Genomic DNA, 23277 nt, shown 5'->3' with positions numbered 1-23277 from the left:
CAGAATGGGTGTGAAAACCAAACCAAGTCTTTAGTGCTCTGCATCAGAAAAAAACGTTCAGAAAACCTTCCATTCATAGCAGTCGTTTCATTTTTAAGATGTACAGCACCTATAACAAGTTTTCACTCCTTGTGTTTTTATTGCTTTGACAATCATTAACAAAATGTAGCTTTTGGTAGAAAGTACCAAAAATATCCTTTAACATTAAAGTAAAAACCGTTTCATACAAAATAACGACAATGGAAAGAAGGGGGGGGGGGGGGGGGGGGGGGGAAGAAAGAGTCAAAACGGCGAGCGTCTTTATGAAATCTTCAAAAGTAAACAGTGCAACTTTTATTGATTTGTTTTTTTAAGGAATCTATGACACAGTGTATGTCCCGACATTACAATAGTGACAGAGGCCATACAGACAATTTTAGTAATGTGGTGTAGAAATACATTTTTTTAAACGTTATGGGCCTAAAGAAGAAAAAAAAAATAAATCAAAAAAAATCTCAGGACATTACAAGATCTTCCATGTGAAAACGGTGATGAAGTTTAATTTTTGCTGCGAGGAACCGAGACGTTAAAGCAGGAACCAGGTGGAAGATTTGCCTCCGTAAGGCAGTGACGAGTTCCAGGTAATGCTTCAGATGTACAGCTTAAGACATTCTTGATTCGTCACTCCTTCGTCCTTGTTGAATAATTTACCCAAAACGACGGCCCGTTCTGTTTCACGGTGATGCTCAATAACTCGTGATTCATTCAGAAAAATATTCAACGTTCTGCTTTTGATTCAAGCCCTGCTTCTCTATGAGTCTGCCACAAAAAAAAAAACAAAAAAAAACAGAAAAACAAATAAACTTTACATCAACGTTCTGATGATGCAAACAGACACGACTCAAACTTCTGGAAAAGTTACTTCTGCAAATATGACTGAGTGTTAATTTAACCTGAAGCAGCAAATGACTGAATTTAAAGTAAAACAATTTGGGGGGAAAAAAAATATATATATTTTATTTATTTTTTAAATTTAGATGCATCTTGATCATGTTTCCATCAGAGAAACTTCAGTTTGATGACGGTGACAGGTGGGACCCATTTGGTGTGAAAGACAAAGCAAGAAGCAGAACCAGCAGAGAGAGAAAAACAAAAAAACATCAGATAAAAAAAACAAACAAACATCCTGGCAGCTTTTAGTTGACACATCCGATTGGCTGTTTGGTAAAAGAGTCGATCATGAACTTTGACGTGAGAAACTGGCCCAGACATGCTCACATGTTCCACATGTACTCAGCAAGTTTCCATTCAGGAAAACACCTCAGCACTGTCTGTCTCTCTTTTTTTTATTTTATTTTTTAACTAAGTGCAACAAAGCCTCTGCTCGGCTCACATCTGTGTACAAAATTCTCTCAAACTAGCATCATTTCCAAGTAAAAAGGCACAGACACATGGTTTTGCATGACTTAAATCCCACCGGAAAACATCGAACCCACAAACATGACGTGTAACCCGTTTCATTCCCCTCCCCACTACTTCAACCTGTGAAGAAAAATAAACCGGCTAGAACTCGAGGAAGTTTATCCAGCGGCTAGAAGTGCTCAGAAAAGTTATTTAATCCCCCACCCCCTTTTTTTTTGAGTCATTATTACAAGCGAGAAGCAGAGTGAGACTCTTTGCCACCTTCAGCTTCAGACTGGAAGGAGCTCCTCATCACCTGCAGAGGGCGCTACTGACAAATCACTGGGCTAAACATTTCCTCTTTCCATCTCTTTAAACTCTTTGCTCTAGTAAGAAAATAGTGGAGGGGTAAATGAAAATATACAGTTATTAATACAATAGAATACAGAGCTATATGTTAAGGATGATTGTATTTTAAAAAAACCAAAAAAAACATGTTGATTGTATCTCCCTTTTCAACGAACACGTTTGTTTTCTTGCTTTAAAGGCAAAAGGAGGTAAAGTGTATAAAGAAGGCAGCCTGTTTGTTGGTCAGAGGGTCGGCCGTTAGGCGATGGCTTTTGCTTCAGGCAGGAACGCCTCCCAGTACTTGATCAGCTGGAAGAAAAAAACAAACAAACGCATCAGTAGCTGCGTTTAAATGGTGCAAACCATTAGAGTCGGTCATACGCCCATTCATAACCTATTTTTGAGATTTTAATACATTTCCCCCCCCCCCCATGTTGGTATGATGATTGTGTCAGGTTTAAGCAAGTCAAATATAAGACTTTTTAAGGCCACCTTGAATGAAATTTAAGACCAAATAACTATAAATATTTGAAACAGCTGGGGGATCCGGCTGTATGACAATCAAGCAAAGCAGAAACTTCTGTCGTCTGCTTGTGGCTTTAGGAAAAGGCTCCTTACAACCTTAACGCTGATAGTGCCAAGCTTAAAATGTAGTTTTGTTTTCCACAATATACACCTAGAATCATGAGAGTTAGCAACAGAAGTGAGCTGGTGGTGAAAATGAATGTTGTCCAGCTAAATTGGACCCATGATAGACACCAAAAAAGCAAGCTGGCTAATAGTTAGCTAATAGCAGCTAGTCAGCGGTAGAGTAAAGATATCTGCACACAACTCAAACTTTTGACTGACCAAAAAAATAAATAAAAATCAATAAATAGTCCAGCCACAATTAGATTTAAGAAATGTCTGGGTAATTTAAGGCAAACAAATTTAAGGTCCGTCATTTTTAAATGGACCTCCATTTAATGAATGAGCAAGTGTTTACAATAAGAATATGATGATAATTTTTTAAAGACATTTTAAGGCCTTAATTTGAGATACATGACTAAGTCTTTAAACGTATAAACTGGTGAGAATTTATTAGCGTTTTCTCTTCTCACTATGATCTAAATTAAATAGGCACAGTAAGTGTGTTCAAAGGACTTAAATATTAGCAGCAGTTTACAAATGTATTGTAAACTGTGGGTGTAATTTTGCCCCCTTTATTCATTAGAAGAACTAAAAAAAAAAAAAATTATGCATTTAAACTATTCTTAACTAAATTAAAACTGAATCCAGACGCCATGGCGGTGATGAGCGACAGACTCACCTGCTGCTGAGACTGAAGCAGAGACTCCAGGTACACGATTATCTGTCTCTTGAAATTCTTGGTCTTTTCTTTCTGTTAGTGATAAAAGTAAATAAAATTATTCATGTTTAACGTCGGAGAGTTTGGAAAGACAGACGAGTCAGACCTCGAAGCGGACGACTTCCTTGCGCACAGTTGCAGAAACTCTCTCAAAGTCTCTCTCGTACTGAGTCACTTTGGCCTCCCACTGAGGAAAAACGACGACAAATGGAGTCTGATGCACAATAACACTCAACAAATTCAAAATAACAACAATAACAGCCAGGATGTAGGGCTGGGCGATAAATCCATTTTAATTAGATTTAATTTATAGAATTTGTTTTTTGTTTTTCCTTTTTAGAAAAAAAGGAAAAGATTAAAAAGGGAAATCGGATCTGTTTTTATTTTCTTGCCGTATGGCCCGGCTCCAGCCGGCGTTACCTCGGCGATCTCCTCCTTGGCCAGCTGCAGCTTGTCCGGCTTGTTGGCCCACAGCAGCTTGGCCTCCGTCTCCCTCTTCTTCTGCAGCATGGCCTGCGCGTCCTGCCAGCGCTGCCACGCCTTCATCCGCTGGTCGAACGTGCCCTGCGAGGAGGCAGACGCCGTCAGAGTCACAGTCGCCCCTAAGCAGCGTTTCGTACCGTGACGGGTTTCCTGGCGTACCCTGACCGCTCCCAGCAGGCGGATGAAGTCTGCGATCATCTCGGCGAAGCTGAAGGTGTCATTGGCGGCCTGGTCCTGGTGGAGCTGCTCCATCTTGTCCTCCACCTCGGCCAGCTGCGACAGGGCGCGGGACAGCGCCGTGTTGTCCTCGGCGCTACCCAGCATGGCCGCGCTCTTGGCGAAGCTCGCCGTGTTCAGGGACAGCTCTGGAGGCGGGAAACCACACGATCGAGTTACGGTGACACTCTGGAATCAGAGACTTGGGGAAACAACAACAACATCTTTACCTTTTCTGTGAACGACGAGCAACTCAACCAGAGCGTGGAGCTTCCTGAACTGCTGATCTGCAGACTCAACCTCCTGCAGCTTCTCCTCAAACCACTGCAGGGAAAACAAACAACAACAAAACAACACCACAGAGTTTTAACACTTTTCCCAATTCAAAAATATACTTTATTGATCCCAAAGGGATTTTAAATGTTACTGTGAGTCACATTACTTCAGGATTCTTCCGAGGGATTTAGATAGGGATGGTTGTAAGCAGGAAGGATCTCCTGTAGCAGTCTGTATTACCGCGAATCTGAAGAAGCCTCTGACTAAAGACAGTCTCATAAAGAGGATGTTCCCGGTTGTCCGTATTATTCTTGATTATGAACTTTTACACGTGATCTCAACTCACTGAATGCACCTGTAAAGCGTATATTAGCAGGATGGAGCCGTTTTTACAATTCTTGTTCTAGAAAAATGTCACAGTAGAACAATAAGACGGTGGCCCTTTACGTCTCATTCCTCAATGTTGCATAAAGACATAATGGCTGTGGATGCGCAGTATATCAGCATAAACATCGGTATCACTTTTTAAAAAAATATCTGTATCGGTGCAGTAAGTGAAACCGGGCCGATACTAACATCTGATGTTCATTTCCATCTGTTTCCCTTCCTGAAACATAAATGTCAACATGTGGCCATGTGGTGTTTTATATATACATACACTCACACCTCTAAAAACAGCTTATTGGCCATCGCTGAAGATTAATAATCGCCTAGTAAGAAGCAGTTTTCAGGCTGGCAAAGAAAATTAATCCCTTCTTTAAACTGCATCATGTTCAAATATTGAGAAGAGAAAAAAAAGTTTCATCTTTACCTGCTAAAGCATTTGACTTTAAAGCATAAATATCAAAATATTGAACAACTGTTGGCTCTTCATTTTGGTCATGACTCCTCAGTTTGTACCTTAAAGCAAACCTGATGGGATTTACTCACTCTAAAGCATTAATGGAGGAGAGGAAAACAAAGCGGGTTTGCAACCTGAACTCACCACATCCGACTCGTTCATCTTGATGGTCATTTTACTGACGGCGTCCGTTGCCTTGTTGAGCATCTTAAGGAAGCCGGCCCCGCTCAGCGCCTGGGTGCTGACGGCTCTGGGCAGCTGAGAAAACAAGTCACAACTTCATCAAAGCCTGAGACGGATAAAGAGAACGTTCTGAGATAAAAGGGAGAAAAACAAATCTCTGTCCTGATCTTTCAATACTAACCAAAAAGTAAAAACAGGAACCAGACTGAAAAGAAATTTAAAATACTGTAAAGATGCTGCTTACTTCCTCTTTCTCCAGAAACTCTCTGACATCAGGATCCTGCAGGAGCATTGGGTGAGTCACTACTCTCTGGAGATACCTGCGGAAACCAGAAAACTCAACTTTCTGCTTTGCAAATTCAAAAGAAAAAAAAAAAAAAAAAGTCTTGATAAAATATTAACATCCGTCCATGCAGTCAGACCTTTCCAAAGCTCCTCTTCTCCTCTCCAGAAAGTCTGCCGATGACGAATCTTCCTTTCCCACCTTCATTTTTGTCATTCCTGCGCCAGAAAACAAGTATTCACGCCTCAAACCGTCCCACTGTTACAGCCACAGCGTGTTAATGTGACCAAACCCAACAGAAAACCAGAGAAATCACAGAGAATCTTTACTCCATTCTACACATTTGCAGCTGGACGCAAAAAACGCATCCCATTTTTATTGTAATTGGTGTTCTTGTAAAAATTGTGATCGTATCGATCTGTGCTCACTTCACAAGTACGCACTACGCCGTTGGTCAGTCGCATCAAATGCCAATAAAATCATCTCTGAGCCATAGATCTGAACACAGGTCAATATCGATAGAGTGGAGCGTTAACGTTACCTAGGAGGTTTTTTTCTGGCGGCGGAGGAACGATCAATCCGTTCGGTCCGTGTTTTTCGGAAAGCTTCTCGTAGAGGCCCAGGAAGTCGCTGAAGCGTCGCCTCACCGTAAACGTTTTGTTGCGGAACATCGGCAGAGAGGTCTGGAGAGAGAAAGACAAAAAAAAAAAAACACAAGATTTTATTACTGGTAACTACATCAATGTAGAAATCTGTGTTTCTATGCCAACAGTTTATCAAGCGTTTTTCTCTTATATTAGCATAATCTCCTTGGATAGAAAGAGAAAATTTCACCTCCAATCCAAAGGCTTTTGGCTCATATTTTCACTGACGACCAGTCACTTACGCCAATCGGCAGAGCTCATTTTAGCTAACTTTGAAAACATTTAGCACACTTACCTTACCCCAAATAAATTTTTCCACATAATTTTTAAAGCACTAATTTACTTGGCTGTTTTGTAAAGTTTCAGCTGAAAAAAGTTCAACATCAGTTATTGACTCTTAAGAATTGTTCAAGTGGTTATATGTTTATATTCACGCTCTTATTTTGAATTGGGTGAGCACTGTCTGTGCAGAAGCTGTTTCTTCTCACAAAGTGTTTAATCTCTACCCAGAATGCAACAGTTAAACAGTTTAAAATCTACTGACGTCCTGCGTGCTTTCTGCCCAAAAGCCTGCTGTGGTGAATTAGGCTAAATTAACAACAAGAGTTAGCAAAGCTCCACAACTATACAACTGAAAGCATAAGCAAAAAGTCTGTTTTAAAAATATATATGCATCACTTTCTAACTGTTGAGATGGGTGTGCAATAACAAGTTTTAACCAGAAGAGGGCGATATAACATGTTGTGTCATTGACAACATGGTTTAGCTTCCACTAAATACCATATTGCTATAGCGCTTTAGCTTTAGCGGAACTAATATTTATGATTATCTCTTTAGGGTTAGCGCAGCTAGCTTGTTAGCTAGCGGTATCCACCACAGCTCATTTCATACCTGTGTTGATACTTTATAAGCCATGTAGGCGTTCATGCCGTCCCCTAGAAGAAAACAAGAAGAAAAATCAAACTGTCTGCTAAATCAGAGGATTTGTCGAGTTTTGTTGAAAGAAACAAATGCTCCTCACCTATTTTCTCAGGGTCTTTAACAGAGACATAGATGTCAAACTTATCTTCAAGCTCCTCTTCCTCCTCCTCTTCCAGCTGAAACAAATTTTAGACAAGAAGAGTGAAACCTTGTCCCAGCTGCTTCTTCCTCCAAGAGGAAGTAGGGCCAAGAAGAGATTCCAAACGGATTTGTCGTCCGTTTGGAAGATTTGTAGGACTTTAAGTAAGTAAACAAAGGTTTGTGTACCTCTTCCACGGCGACCGACTGTGGCTTGGCGAGGCTGGTTGAGACGGAGGTGGAGGCGGAAGCAGGCGGTTTGGTCGTCGCCTCTTTCCTTCTCTCGCTCCTCGGACTGTCCAGGGAAAGCTCCACTGTGGCTTCTGTTGGACGAAGAGAGAAAGCAGACTGAATTTGATCTTTACACATTTCGCTGGGTAAAAAAAAAAAAAAAAAAAAAAAAATTAAAAATCAACAGCCTGCCCACCTGAAAATATATCAGAGTCCTCTTCGGGAGGGATTCCGTTGGTTTTGGAGTCGACCGCTCTGGCGTTTGGCACAATGCCGACCGCCTCCTCGGTGAAGATGTGTGCAGGTTCTCCAGCTGAAGCCAGGACGGATTTCTCCTTCTGCTCCTTAGCGGCGGCTTTCTTCGAGACGGCGCCCAGCGGCTCGCCGAACAGGTCCTCATCCGCTTCGCCGAAGAGGCTCTTCTGAGGCTGCTTGGCGGGTTTGCTAGACGGGGCTCCGGTGAAAATGTCGCTTCCCTCGTCGTCGAAGAGGTCGACCACCGCGCCACCGGGTTGGTGAGTGTTGGACGTGGCGGTGGCCGGCGGATAGCTCAGGAGGTCCTCCAGCGGGTCGGTGACCTTTGCACTGGCAGGTGGCTGCTGCGAGCCGCCAAGGTCCATGACTGGAGCGGCAGAAGTCGCTTTCTGTTCAGTGGCACTTCTCGTTTCTCCATCGGCGAGTAAATCTGTTGCGCCACGGCTCGTTTCACCCTTATCTGCCGCCGCTGCTGCTTCCACCGTAACATCCACTTCCTCTCTTTGTGCTGCAGCTTCACTTCCCAGAATGTCAACAAACTCATCCGAGGCCACGTCCGACGCCTTGCCCGCTGTGACGGCTGTGTCGTTTGTCAGGTCTTCGAAAAGCTCAGAGGAGGGTTCGTTTGTCGTGCTGCTGAGGGGCTCAATCAAAGGGTCACTCAGGAGGTCAACGAGCTGACCGGCAGGTGCTGATGGGCTCTCCTTTTTGGCCATGGGCGTATTGGCCTGAGACAAAGGAGAGGCATTATCTGTTAATCAAGTTTATAAAGACATCAGTTTTGGAAAGTCTGGATTTTTTCCCCTCCAGTTGTCGTGTTTCCATACGTCAGAGCGACGCCGGTGTTCTGTCAGGTCAGCATATGCTGATAGTATATGCTGTCATTATTATGTGATTTTATTTAATCGGCAACATAGAATCATTTTGACGCAGATCGTCATACATTTTGTCATTAACAGCTGTATGACATCCTGACTTGGTGGTCAACTAGTCAGACCATCATCAAGCAGCAGGGAGGCGAGGCGAGTTTTACACGACCGTGATTTGTATTTGACTGCAGCTTTAGCTAGACCCCACTTTAAATAGACTTTGAAACCACAACAATGCATGTATATCTTTCTAGTTATCACTGAAAACAATTTAATGACTTATTTTTGTCATAACTTGTGGGTAGGCTGAACTGACAGCTCCTCTGAAGGTCTGACAGCGTATGATGATCTGATAGAACAGCTGAGCGCCGCCATCTTGTTTTATACGTGTGTTTTACGGCTTCTGCTTACTTTGATGATGAATTCAGATCAACTCTACTATGGATCAATATGATGGTTAACTTTTTATTATTTAGTTACGACAATAGAGTTGTAAAATTACCAGAATAAAAGCCGAAATTTTATGAGAACTCCTGAGCAAAAATTTTAAAAATGTCCTGAGCTTGCTGTGATGTTATACGTCAGTTTTAAGGCCAACACTTGATACGACAAAATCTTTCTACATATCAGCAACAAATTATTATCAGTAGCACGACTTAGACACATTGTTCACACAACTGTTTCAATTTCGAAGAAAAACGGACAGTGTTGGTCACATCACATCCTGTTGACTATCAAATCCTTTTTTCATTAAAAATTACCCTTTTTTGTAATTTCAAGTCTTTTTCCTGGTAAAATTGTGTCTTTTTTGTTGCTAATATTAAAATTTCTCATAGTCTGGCCTTGATGCGGCATTGTACAACTCACAGAAGGGATGACTGAAGTAAAAGCCACTTTTTGAAAATATTTGTTGTCATTTGTATTTTTAAAAAAGAAACCAAGAAAAAATAAGTAAAAAAAAATTAAATCAGAAATCAAATCTAGTCTGAAAAAAAATCTGATTTTTTTTAAAGCCATATGACCCAGTCCTAGGCATTATTATTATTATTATTAGTTTGTAATTTACCATTAAAATCAATTTAGAATTAAAAAAAAGGAATATTCAGCACATTCCACCCTTCATGCGTTAGTCATTTATTCACTGTATAAGTACGTATTATTATGCAACAGAGCAGCACAAGTGGAGCATAATTGTGGAGTGGAAAAATTATGCATTGAACTTTCATCTTTTAAAGTCCAGCATGCACATTTTCACTGTTACTTTTACTGGGACACTGAATCTACATAATCTGGAAATGAAGTCCCTTGACTTAAAGTTCTGGTTCTCTGAACACTGTGAGTAAATTCACTGATAGAAGAAACAGCTTCATTTCAGCAAAAATGACACACACACACACACACACACACACGCCCACTCAAACACACACTCTCAGTTTATATGACAGTGAAACTTCTTGTTTTCACACAAGGTGTGTTGCTCTAATATTACTTTCCATTTGCTGAAGCATTTGGAGGCCAAGTGAAGCTACAGCAAACAGTAGATATTGTTACTGGGAGTACTTTACCCTGTTCTCACACATATACATTACCTACTGGAAGTAATGGTTTCATATGTTTTAGGCTGAAAAAAAAAAGAAAGAATCAGAAGTAGATTTGTAGAAGTTATTTGTTTATTTATTTTTCTACTTTAAAATACCAAAATTTGCGCAAGTCAAATTTCACTTTTGGCAAAAAATAACTTGGGACTGCATTTTGAGAAGTTGACGACATAACAAAATTTTTAAATTATATATCTCATATTTAAATGTTAAATCAGGTGTTATTTTCACAGTACACTTCTTTTTAAACCAAATACTGTTTTAATCCTACGTGAGTGATTTCTTGGACGGATGCTTTTTACTTGCGTACATTTATGTTGAAGTAATGCTACTCTAAAGCCGAGTTCTTGGAGTGGACAAAATACAACACAAATCCGATTTTGTTTGCCCATACCCGGTTTTTTCTTGGAAGTCTGAACGACCCAATTTCAATCTTTTCACAGAAAACAAAGAAACAACAACAAAAAAACTAGGAGAAAACCTAGCTTGAAAGATTTCACTTCAGGTTCGAAGTTGAGATAATATTTCAGAAACTACCCTGCTTTAAATTACTCCTCAGCTTCATGTCTGAACTGTTGTGTCTCTACAGAACAGGCGTGTTCATACTGAGGATGCGGTGGACTCCAATGATGGATTTAGTGACTTTTGAAGGCAGCTGGTTTTACTGGATTTTATTTAGCAGCATCAGCATAAAACCATCTCAACACAATCGCATGACATTTTTTTCAGTCAAAGTTCAGACAGTAAATCTACTTTGGAAGCTGTAGCAAGGCGTGTAAACTGATATTTATCCAATCTCAGCCTGAGATACTTTGCGAAGAAAAAGGTTTCACAGTCTGTGTAAAGCTGGTAGAGGTGTCCCATAAAAAGGCAGCTGGAACAGCAGTGAAATTTGGTTCTACGATGTAATGGCTAATCCCAATAAATCATGCACAAGTTTGAGGCTGCAGTAAAATACACTCTGTTTTAAGTTTTTAACCTAATGGACATTTAGAAGTTCGGATGAGAAACAACTATCACAAAAATCTAGAGCAACTTCATGAATGTTAACTTTAAAAAAAAAAAAGTATATACAAAAGTTCTGGCCAGAACCTTTGTATTCACATGTTTCTGGTACGCCAGTAAATCTGACGTACAAACGACATTCGCAAAAACCAGCAACAGATGACATATTTACATCTCTTGATGCAAATGGGACTTTGGAAAAGACTATTGTAGTGTTTAAGTTGTGCTAAAAGGCGTTAGCCTATCAGTGAAGCCATTCTAGCCTAAAATAGCATCTCAATGGACAAGCCTTGGACAAGGAGAGACGTCCACAACCACAGTCCACATTTCTAAAGAAGCTCCATGAATGATCAGAGGTGTTCAGATATTAATCTTCCAATAACACATAATTAGTATGCGATATTTTCTAATTTCCTGTCAACTTCAAACATTTTTTAACTCAAAAACACAACGAGCCGCTGGATGAACGACTGCCAATAGCCCCAACCACTGGGCTTAGCAAGTTTTCTGGGGGAAACCTTGTAAAAAGAAATATATTTTTCTTGTTGAGCTCACGTGTCTATTTATTCTATAATTAAGCAGCAAAACACGTTTTTCTGAATTGAAAGTTTATTTCTGTCAATACTAGGTTTACGATTAAAATGCAATTAATTTTTGATTAATTACAGACTCTGCAACTAACTCGATTAAAAGTTTTAACCCCACCACTACTTTTAATAAACTGCAAACACGTGCGGTCGATGTTGAGTTTTTTTGGGAAATGTCTGAGAGACAGTTTGGGCAGCTGCAGAAAGGAAATCTTTTTAAAAAACAAGAAACAAACCGCAGCATGTGCTCCTGGAAAACTGGGTGCAGTTGCAAATAATTCTCCTCTTAAGCAACGCTGATGAAATCCTTCAACCACAAGGATGTTTCCATCTAATGCCTAGCCCAGGATAGATTGTCTCCGTGCACAAACAGGATTTCTGCTAACTGAAACATCCAAAAATGCTGACTGATGTCCTCCCTGCAACGATGAGTCAAACTCTGGGAGGGGAGAGAAAGGAAAAAGGAGAGAGAGAAGAAAAAAAAAATCACTGGCAGCAACTTTCCAGCTTCTCTTCTGAACTTTGACTGAACACATCCGGGTACTGACCATGTGACCGCAGCGTCCTCACATGACAGGAGGAAGCGTGAGCCAGTTTTACAATCCTACCCTGCAAACTGAATTTAATCTACAAATATGCAAATAAAAACTAAATGAAAAACATCAGACAGAGAAGCACAGTCTGTTCAGACCGACAGCTAACTTCACCCACGCACGGGTAAAAAACCGCACACCCCAACATCAAGTTTACTCCAAGTTCACTTTGGATAGTGGAAGTAGCTGTGGATACTTTCAACATTAAAAAAAAAAAAAAAAAAAAAAAAAAAGAGCCACATATCAGTAAAACCACACAGGAAGTTTAGCGTGAGCTAGCACGCTGTTCAAATCACGGATAAAATGTAACTTTTAGAAAGAAGTAGCTGTTTTTAACTTCATGCAACTGCAAGCCGCCTGAAGGCTGAGCTCATGCACCGAGCATTAAAATGAAAATACCGCGACAGCTACGAGTTTAACATCGGCAGAGAGCGATGCGTGTTAACTTTAATGTTTCCAGAAGGACTGAGTAGATACATGTTGGTCAGCATCGACTAAAACTTTTCCTGAAAGCCTCTCGCCATTAGCTCCCCCTGGTTACCTCCCTGTTGATATCAGCTAGCCTTATCGCAACGAGCGTCAGCTCCGAAGAAACATACCGCGCTCAAGAAAAGCTCATCCCCGTCGTCCTCGTCGCTGTCTCGGCCTCTGACTTCCTCGGAGTCCAGAGCATCTTGGTCCTCGGAATCCGGGAACGGAGGAGGACTGCGCTCTGAGCTGGTCGCCATCTTCGCTCGCTGTCTCTCTCTTTCCTTTTTTTTTTAAACCCGAAGTGGAGGTAACGCTGCCTCCTCTGCGTCCACGAAGCGTTTGTTTGTTTGCGTGTCGCCCTAGAGTTAGCCGCTAACACCGAGGCCCGAGCACCGTCACACCGCCCGGCTGTGCTTCTACTTCAGCCCGCTGTCTGTCGCTTAGCCACACCGAGCAGGAGGAGCAGAGACGCGGCGCTCAGGACGTGTAAACCGCCGCTGCCTTTTACTTCCTGGTCCTCCTCTTCCTCCTCCTTCTTCTTCTTCTCGGGCAGGTTAGCTTGAGCGTTAGCCAAGCTAGGCTCAGGTGTCATGGGACCCACACACAGCTGCAGCTAAAGTGAATCAATCCACCCACGTAGCCACGGAGACCAACGGCTGTCGGAGGGCAGAATGTCCCGTAACAGTAGCGGTGAAGATAAGGAGGCGCGAAGGCCGCTTCTCAGCGGAAATCAGCTGGACCCAACCGAGCTGGACTCTGATGAAGGTAAAAGGCAACCAGAAGCTCCATCACTTCATCAAACTTTAAGGAGGGGCGGAGGAGAGGGGCAATCACAGCTTTATGGAAACAAACAAACAAACAAACAAATGTTAAATTCTTAAATAATGTCTAATGAATGAGGCTCCAGAGAGCTCTGTAAGAGGCGACCAGTGGATTTGGAGGAACTTGTTGATAACTTGCAAGTTCATGTTTTCACATAAGATCTGTTGCTAATTAAAATACACGTTCGATACAACGTTTGCGGTACCGATACGAAAGTAATATTGTAGCTTTCGGTGTTGGCCGATACAGATATTGACCATATGCTATATCAGCAAGAATCATATACTTTTATTACATAATTTGGAATAGTTAGCAAAAGCTTGGTCATGTGATATAAACCAAATATGGAACAACTGACACATTTATTATTAACCAATGGGTCTGTGTGCAGGATGCTGGGGCAGAGTGCTCAAATCAGACATTTTAAATGCAGACCACTGTAGTCTGATATTCATTTCTTTTTTTTAATTATTTTTGTGGCTGATATCAATATTTGATTGTGACTCCCTTACCAATGATTTTAGGATTGATATTGTGCTTGTTTTTGGCACAGGTTTATATTTCACACAAGTAAACATTATTTTATTGTTGTAAATCCTTAATAATAATAATAATAATAATAATAATAATAATAATAATAATAATAATAATAATAATGCACAGGAAATTGGCATACTTTTTCTTATTTTTGGCTAGTCAAGTTTTTTTTTATTATAAAAAATGCATTTGATTATATTTGTCTTGTTATTGTTGTCCATTACAGTGGACAAATCTTGCAAAAATAATTCCTACAAACTGAAGTATTTCACAATGTGTTTATTTTCAGAATCATCTTTATTTGCTCCCAATTAAGATATTTTAAATATAGATGGGAACATAAAAAAAAACAACTTTTTTCTTTCTTGTAAATGTGTGTGAAATTAACACTCTGTAGTCCTTACCTAAAATCTAAACAGTCTGTTAGATTGTTCAATCTGATCATTTGTAGGTTTTATTTTTCACACATCAGTGGAAAAGTAGGAAAAGATGATGTTTTGCTGATTTACAGGTGAGGTGATTTTCGACAGAAGGTCATCAGCCGTCTCAGATGAATCTGGAGGGAGCGCAACAAAAAGACTCACTTATGAGGAGGCGGTCGAAGAAGCAGGTCATTTTTCTTCCTCTCTTTACGCATCCTGTCTCTGTGACACTCAGAGCTGTTGTCTTGTCTGAGTGCCAAGAAGAATCACAACAGTTTCACTATCACAGGTGGAGTGTTACAGCTTTCACCACTGCACCGAACCCCATTGAAAACCTCTTGGTTCTTCCACCAAATGTTGATTTCTGAATTAAAACATTAGTATTGTTGTTTCTAAATTATTATGAACTTCTTCTCTTTGCATTATTTGAGGTCTGAAAGCACTGCGTCCTTATAGTTATTTTGACCATTTCTCATTTTCTGCAAATAAATACTAAAGTTTTGCTTGGAATTTCGGAGACATTTTGTCAAGAGTTCCCAGAATTAAAAAAAACAATGTTAATTTTGCTCAAACATATACCTATAAAAAGTAAAGCCAAAGATACTGATCATTTTCAGTGGTCTCTCTCTCTCTCTCTCTGTCTATATATATATATATATATATATATACCCTAGAAATCTGCCTCTACACTTGCAGAAAGAGAGAGAAAAGAACCATTTATATATATCTGTGTTCATAATAAGCAAGCACCAAAACATTTTTTATATGAAATGTCATATAGTCACAATAAATGCTGCATTAATGTGACTCTATACATCTTGCGTATTATTGGACACGAGAGGCGTTTGTTAAATTTGAGCAAGTAGTTCCGCTTGGATCTGATCCCTTATTTGTGGAACACAGACATGTTTGCTGACTGTGTGCATCTTGAACCAGTAAAGCCTTTTATGGCTGCTGGATGAGGCTTTATTGGCTAACGTCTCTCTGCTCTTGTTCCCTGTTTGCTCTGGTTTTGCTCTCAGGTTTTGGTCTGTTCCACTGGCTCCTGCTGGCCGTGTGCGGCTGGGCCAACGCCAGCGACGCCGTGGAGATCCTCTGCGTGTCGTTTCTTCTGCCGACGGCGCGCTGCAATCTGCAGCTGAGCTCCTCGGACATGGGCCTGCTCACCGCCAGCATTTTCCTCGGTGAAGCATCGAATAAATCCAACAATCGTCGGATTGTTTAACAGTTTGAGCGGCTGCTTCGGGCACTGCTTTGTTTTGATGAGCGCTGTATGAAGGTCTCACTGAACAAACAGACCGAAGCTCGTTTCTGAATTCAGCAGGGGCTTTTTCACTGTTAACTCATTTATTGTTTGGATTGTGCAACAGATGTTGCAAAGCTCTGCTCTTGTTTGACCGTCGTTTTTCATTAACTTTCAGCTGAGCCCCGCAGAGGGAATGTTTGGACATTTGCTTAAGTTTTTTTTTTTACCAAATTCCCATTTTCCCGAGGAAACTAAACTACATTTTCCACTTATATTGAACAATCTGTAAAAAAGTACCCAAAACAACCCCTCTTCCAACATAACATATGAATCTTTAATAAACGTACACACAGATCAACAGTTGCATGATATTCACTGTGAAATTTATTAAAGTTAAGCCCTTTTCTAAGTGTTAAAATATAATAGAGTAGAAAAGGAGAATAATTAACTTTCTGCTGCGCAGGTGATCTGAAAATTGATCGTAGATGGATTGTGTCGGACATTTAATTACAGAACAGAAAGCGTGTTCCTCATACAAGATTCCAAGAATATTTTAAGCCAGTAAAACGTCCCTGCAGCTAAAATGCCTGAGAAAAACCGTCAGCTCGATTTCAAAACCTTCAAAAGTAGCTCACAGAAAGCAGAAAGTCCCAAATCTAAATTTAAGAAATCTTTGATATTCTTCTTCAGGCAGGAGTGGAAGTTTGAGCATGGATCAACAGAGGTTTTATGTAGTTATGTAATTTCTGGAGTGTACTTCTACGGGTTTTAGCAACATTGCTTCTGAGAGTTACAGTAACGTCACTTACCGCCACTCATATTTCGTTTATTAGTTATTTGTTTTGTTTCAGGGAAATATACCCAATCCAGTGGCGGGCACTGCTAACTGATGAGTCAGTTGCGCTAACCTTAAAGCGCTAATCACAGACACTAAAGCACTACACCAACGCTGTATTTAGCGGAAGCTAATGCTAACATGTTCACTTCGATTCAAATTGTATCTGCTGTCTTCACCCACTTCAAAATGAGAACATTGAGTATTATTAACCGTCAAGCAATTCTTAACAGCCAATAACCAAAGCTTGAATGGAGATGTCGAACTTTATTCAACTGAAAATTTGTAAAACAGCCGAGTAAATTAGCGTTTTAGAATTTATACTGAAAAAATAATTTTGCGGAAGCTAGGTGTTTTCAAAGTTAGCAAAAGTGCTAAATGAAAAATTAGCTCTGCTATCAACCCATTAGTATGGGAGTTTGCCCACCGCTAACCGTATCTTATTGGATTTGTCTGAAAACAATCATGAAGAAAGAAGAGGGGTGACCAATTTTTACTAGTTTCTTTTAAATGTTCAAGTAAATCAAATTTGCTAAGAAAAAGGAAATGAAGTTCGAAACTGGCAGCAACACACAGACCTGTAGTTGATTTTTAACTGTAACATTGTAATGTTTTTATGTTCATAGGAATGATGGTTGGCGGCTACATGTGGGGATACCTGGCTGACCAGAGGGGGCGCCGTAAGGTGTTGGTGGTGTCGCTGACCGTAAATGGACTCTTCGGAGGGCTGGCCAGCGTGGCTCCGTGGTTCTGGCTCTTCCTGCTGCTGCGGTTCATCAGTGGCATCGGGTGAGCACAGGATTCACTTGAGACGTGAACGAAGTCTGGTCTGTTCGTCAGGGTTCAAACGCCTAAAACGTTTTAAGCAGATCTATTTTTGTAAGACGATCATTAAAAACGTTTAAGAAGTTTCATTCCGACTTCCTTTGGCTTTCTTTTAAGCACCTCGCTGATAATTGTGCGTTTTTGATCCACAAGGCTATGTCTTGTTGCATCTCTTGGACTTTATGAAGAAATTTTGAGACAGATCTGGCTGCAGGGAACAGAAAGGGGTCGAGTCAGGCATCATACCAATATTTGGAAATAACACAACTACTTCCTACGCTGGCTTTGGTCTCACGGTTGTCGTTTTCTATATTTTTTAAATCCTTATTGATTCAGATCAGACTGGCATCAAATAAGATGGATCCACTGAACATTTGTTTATTAACCTAATATAATGTAGATGTCAAAAGACAAAAATGTGAAACCACGGCTAACATGAAATACTGCCCCCTGATGTTCTGGAGTACAATTCCACCATTTTGAAATTGTTTTCCCCAGCCAGATATACCTGGACATTTTCTTGGAAAAGTAAAACTGCAGAAAATGTTTAAAGCTCCATATTTACCCTTGCGTCCATCGTTAGACTAATTTTTTTTTTTTTGATGTAATGTCTTATGTTCTGCTTTGTAGGGTGGGTGGATCGATCCCTGTCATCTTTTCCTACTTCTCAGAGTTCATGCCCCGGCTGAGGAGAGGGGCCATGATCAGCGCTCTGGCCACCTTCTGGATGGCAGGAAACATCCTGGCTGCAGGTGGGAACAACAAACTGGACCGGGCCCAAAAAACAAAATAAAATAAAAAAATTGATTCAGCAGGGGGAAAAAAAAACATACAAGTATTAAAGATGGCTGTTTTCTATCTGAAACGGCTAAAAAGGTACTTTAATGGATATATAGTGGAATGAGAGTGAGGTATTTTTTTTGTAGGTCTGGCCTGGCTAGTGATTCCCAGAACCTGGGCCCGTTTCTCTCTGGGAAAGTTAGAATTCCAGAGCTGGAGGCTGTTTGTGGTGCTGTGCTCGGTTCCCAGCACCTCCTCCGCCGTCCTCTTCAAGCTGCTCATGCCCGAGAGCCCAAAGTTTCTCATGGAGGTAACTGGGAGAGCAGACGAAGGTTCGCCTACGCTTCTCCTTCAGAAGAGGCCTTTGACTCTCATTCCTGGATTTGTTTTCCAGGCGGGTCGGGCAGAAGAGGCGATCCGTGTCTTCAGGCTGATGTTTGAGATGAACATGAAGGGAACAGAAAAGGCTTTTCCGGTACGCAGCATTAGCTTTGTAGCTTAGCTTTGTAGCTTAGCTTATCTCTGCAAGCTAACTTTCTCTCTCTCTTTGAAGGAGTTTGCTTTGCGTACAAACTCCAAGCCAGGAGGGGAAATCAGAGAGATCGGATCTGGCAATCTAAAGAGAAAACATCTCATGAGTGTTTTAAAAGAGGTAATGTTTAATTACAGGGAATCAGAATAAAAGGGGTTAGAAAAAAGATTAATTAGTTTTAAAAATGTAATTTACCATCTTTACAGTGAAGTCCTAATTTGTGACACATGGAAATATTTATCCTGAGAATATTTTGTTCACGTTGTCTGTTACTGTTATTAATTTTATTATATTCATCAAACTCCCAGGGCTTGCTTCCCATTAAACAGATGTTCAGCGGCTCTGTCAAAGCCCGCAGTATCGTTCTGCTCATCATCTTTTACTGCATCTCGTTTGGGTGAGTTCAGGTCTTCTCTCTGCCAGGGTGTCTGCGCATCCTTAAGAGGTCTCAGACTCATGTATGTAACATTAAGGCCTTAAAATGTATTAAATTTGTTTAAAAATGTAAGTTGGCCTTAAATACATCAATTACAAGTCTTAAATTTTGTAGTGGCAAAACTAAATCTCGTATATTCTGTGTAGAGGCTTTTCTGTCAGGCAAAAGTTTGAGTCGCTCGTTTTGTGACTCAAGGTGGTTGAGGCTACTGCTAATTAGCTGCTAATACGTTGTTGCTAATCAGCTTTCTTTGTGTCTTTTATGGGTGAGTGTAAATTTAATATGCAATTTCCATTTGTACATTTCTGTCGTGATACAGGTCTTAAATGTAATTCACATTGGTCTTAAAAAGTCTTAAATTTGAGTTTGAGGGTTTGAGAAGCCCTCTCTGTCCTGAGCTTCCTTTATGGGGATTTTATGCATCTCCAGAGTGAATAAAACACACATGGGAACAACATTCTCTGCTGATTCACTGAATCTTCAGCGGGCCACTGCATTACTAGAAACCAAATCAAGAGATAACTCCTGGAAGGGTTTTTTTTAATCTGCTGCAACCAGATAACGACTAATGCTAAGCTAAAAGATGCTCCGTTGATCACACCAAAGCGTGATTATTAACAATGGCTGACTCCAGGCCGTTTTACTTGCCTCACTTCTACCATGTCTTGTTTTGTGTAGGTACTATGGGCTGTGGATGTGGTTCCCAGAGCTTTTCGCTCGAGTTGAGAGCAGCGGCGGCTCTCCCTGCGCCAACGTTTCTGTGCCATCTGCGCTCAACAACCAAAGCTGTTACCCGGTCAAGACAGCAGGTGGGCTGTTACAGCAGGAATTTGGCTTTTCCTGGAGGCTCAAATCTGCTTATTTTGCTTTACAGCAGAGTAGCAGACCGCTCTGTAATCAGAGAGACAGTCTGGTGGCTGGGTTTTGTAAAATACAAAATGTTGACCTTAAGGTAAAAGTCTAAATGTTTGTGTCCAGCATGTGTGGGATCTGCAGAGAGATATTTGGTCAGATTTCTTTTTTGCTCTGCTAAGATGAAATGGAGACAGAGGGGAATATTTCCCAAAACTACTCTGGTTATCTAAGAAGTCTTGTTCTCTGATCTGTGGGTGAAAAAACAGATTTAGACATTTTAGAAACGTTGCTCCATAATTTGCAGAAAAGCCCAATTTTAGACCGTTGAGCTGTTTGTCTCCAATGTTAATTTTGTGGACAACTAATAAACTCCATTTAGGTTTCCTTCAGGTTTTGAATTACCAAGAATGGGATGGGGTTTGTTTTTTGTTTGTTTGTTATTAATTTCAACTACTCCAGATTTCCAACCAATCATGCAACAATTCTCAAAAAACCCCACACACACAAGAAAAAAGGGTCTGGCTGTAGCATTTGTAAGGAATTACCAAACTCAACTGGCAGAGCATAAACAGGCCGTTGGACGTATTTGTGTTGACCTCTGTAAGTCAAAGTTAAACTTTAGAACTGTAAAGTCGCCTAAGGCAGCTGGAGAGAGCTGAGAGAAAGAATTTACCATAGGAGTGGTTTTAAAAGGAGGATGTAATAGTTGCTGTTTTGCAGATAAGTCGGATTCTTCTCTTTCCTTTCTGATCTTCTCACGCGCGCTTCCTCTTCCTTGCAGTCTACATGGAGGGCTTCATCATTGCCGCGTCAAACCTGCCAGGCAACATCTTCACCATCCTCATCATGGACAGCATCGGCGGAAAGACTCTGCTCTGTGAGTTTGGTTTTTATTAGACTGTTTGCCTCTTTATAAGGAAATCCTGTCGGGCGGCTTTAACAGTTTTCTCTTAAATTGTTTGCTTTGCTTTTTGCTCCAGTCACCTCGCTCTGTATCATCTGACATCCTAGCAACAGGATGTCTGTGCATCCTTAAAAAGTATTAATTTTGTGTGTCTAAAATTAAGTCCTTTAAATACGTTACTCAAAGGTTTCAAATTTTGTTGTGGCAGAGTTATTTAATCTTGTATATTTTATGATTATGTGGTTTAGGCTACAGCTAACTAGCTGCTAACATACCCTTGCTAGCTTGCTGGCTTTTTTGCAGCTATCATAGGTAAGTGTAAATTTGTCGCCAGTTGCCTTGACAATCCGTACGACGTCGCATGCATTCTGGGCGAAATGGTTCGGCACAGAAAACGGTCGGCACTGCTACTGGTACTGGCATTAATCTACTGCTACTAGCATTAATCTAAGAGCAGCAACCTTTTCTTCCTCAATAGCTTTCTTTTCTTTAGCATATTTCCGTCGTGATACAGGTCTTAAATTTAAGTAACAGTGGTCTTAAAAATTTTGAGTTGGTGAAGCCTAACCTCTCCCTGTTTGGTCCGGCACTCAGCCTGCAGCCTGATCGTGTCCAGTCTGAGCGTCTTCCTCATCTACGTGGTCCAGACCAAAGCTCAGAGTCTGGGTCTGTCCTGCATCTTCAGCGGGGTCTCTGTGATCGCCTGGAACGCTCTGGACGTGGTGGGAACCGAGCTCTACCCGACCCAGCTGCGGTAACCCCGGCTCAGAAACATTCAAACTTCGCCGACTGCAGCGGATGTTTTTCACGTGGTTTCAGCCAACACTTCTCCTCTTCCACCTCCTTCCTCCCCAGATCCTCGGCCCTGGGTTTTTTCACCGGAGTGGGCCGAGTGGCGGCCATCATGGGGAATGTGGTCTTCGGGAAGCTGGTGGACTCCAGCTGCACCGTTCCCATCCTGCTGGTGTCGGCTCTGCTGCTGGCGGGAGGCCTGGTGGCTCTTCTGCTCCCACAAACCAGGCAGACAGAGCTCACCTGATCGCTGACTTTGGTTTTTAGAAACTCAAAGTTCTTAAAGTTCTCCAGACCCAAACGAATCTGGTGTGTCTGTTGCCTTCAGACAATTATCTGTGCCTTTTAAATTCAGGCTCATTTGCCAAAAAGCAAGAGAAACTATGTGACATGTGGTGGGTTCCTGAGAGTAGAGACCCACCAATCAGAGTTCTGCTGCTGATATAAATAGACTTATGCTGGCTTACTCATCTGACAGTCTTTACTGTTGTTATTTTGTGAACCAGAATAGTTTGGTGCCTTACATTTCCAACTCCAGAATGTTCCAGAACAGATAGAGGTTGAAAGCTCAACAGGATGGTAATGTTGGTGTTCTCCACTCAGCCTTCCTGTTATCTTAAACAGATTCCTACTTTATTTGAATTTGTTTTACTGGTGCTGAAAATAGCTTTTAGTCTTCTTCACATGGAAACAACTTCCACACCACAGAGAGCTGCTGTTACTGTTAGCTGATCGGAAATAAAAATCTGATTTTTGAGCTGCCAACTGGTTGGTCTCCAGTTAGTGACCCAATGAAGCTGAAATTTGTGCATTATTTTATATACAAACACCAGATTTTGAAGATGATTCAGGGATTACATATATGTTTGTTTATATGAGTTTACGTGTCGTTTTTGTGTTTTTAGGGGAATATTCCACATTGATGTTTTACTACAGCATTCTTTAAATGTAACATGGAGCATGAAGGTTACATGTTACACAAGCTGGTTGTTATTAAATGTCAGAGCCTTGCTAATTTACAAGATGCCTCTTATTAATCTTCAGTGAAGTAACCAAACAATACTGTTGCTGTTAGATTTTTAAAGTGCTCTTTTATAAATCTATGTATATGTATTTATGTCTATGCAGTTGATTTCACTAAGTGTCTTTTGTTGAACAAAATCGAATGAACAGAAATACACTAAATATAAATGATCATTGAGTTAACGTCAAGCAGTTTGATCTGATAATACAATATCAGATCCATTATTCATCTCCAAAATTGCTCATTGTTTGGAAACTTATTTGTAAATAATTTAATTAGAGATGATTGAAATACTGATTTAATTGATAAACATTTTGTTCGACTTATTAAACCAGATGTGCTGGAAGAAGTCAGTCTCAACAACAGTTGCCGCTGTGAGGCAGCGTTTCTTTCAGCTTTCAATGTTCTCCAATGACAATCGCTTACTACATTCCAAAAATAAAGGTACACTGACTGAAAGTTTGGCTCTGATACTTTTTTTTTTTAAGTAAAACATTTCCTGTTTCTGATACATTTTTTTAAAAGTAAAACATCTCCTGTTTCTCCATCAAGTTTACTCAGAAAGTCTGTACATTTTTCAAATGCCAACTTCCAGAT

General features: G+C 40.7%; 2 protein-coding genes across 2 annotated transcripts; one reads left to right on the top strand and one right to left on the bottom strand.

The window, feature by feature from the left end:
* Positions 1–297: 297 nt before the first annotated feature.
* On the bottom strand, positions 298–13321 carry LOC102238355 (sorting nexin-1-like). Its single transcript, XM_005814164.3, has 15 exons — positions 12799–13321; positions 7489–8275; positions 7251–7384; positions 7024–7099; positions 6894–6937; positions 5900–6041; positions 5498–5576; positions 5320–5395; positions 5037–5150; positions 4006–4099; positions 3719–3924; positions 3497–3640; positions 3183–3263; positions 3038–3109; positions 298–2037 (listed from the first exon to the last, which is right to left on the bottom strand). Exons 1-15 carry the CDS (start codon positions 12925–12927, stop codon positions 1987–1989), a joined length of 2229 nt encoding a protein of 742 aa, XP_005814221.1. The 5' UTR covers positions 12928–13321; the 3' UTR covers positions 298–1986.
* Positions 13317–23139, top strand: LOC102216541 (synaptic vesicle glycoprotein 2B-like). The gene is made up of 13 exons (XM_005814165.2): positions 13317–13435; positions 14541–14639; positions 15474–15635; positions 17159–17321; positions 17988–18109; positions 18284–18447; positions 18532–18612; positions 18691–18789; positions 18978–19066; positions 19784–19914; positions 20742–20837; positions 21459–21618; positions 21720–23139. Exons 1-13 carry the CDS (start codon positions 13342–13344, stop codon positions 21901–21903), a joined length of 1644 nt encoding a protein of 547 aa, XP_005814222.1. The 5' UTR covers positions 13317–13341; the 3' UTR covers positions 21904–23139.
* The last annotated feature ends 138 nt before the right edge of the window (positions 23140–23277 follow it).

Source organism: Xiphophorus maculatus, chromosome 2 (assembly GCF_002775205.1).
Source record: "Xiphophorus maculatus strain JP 163 A chromosome 2, X_maculatus-5.0-male, whole genome shotgun sequence".
NCBI classification, from domain to species: Eukaryota; Metazoa; Chordata; class Actinopteri; order Cyprinodontiformes; family Poeciliidae; genus Xiphophorus; species Xiphophorus maculatus.
Note: the sequence above shows the minus strand (reverse complement) of the source record. Positions and strands in the feature narration are given on the sequence as shown.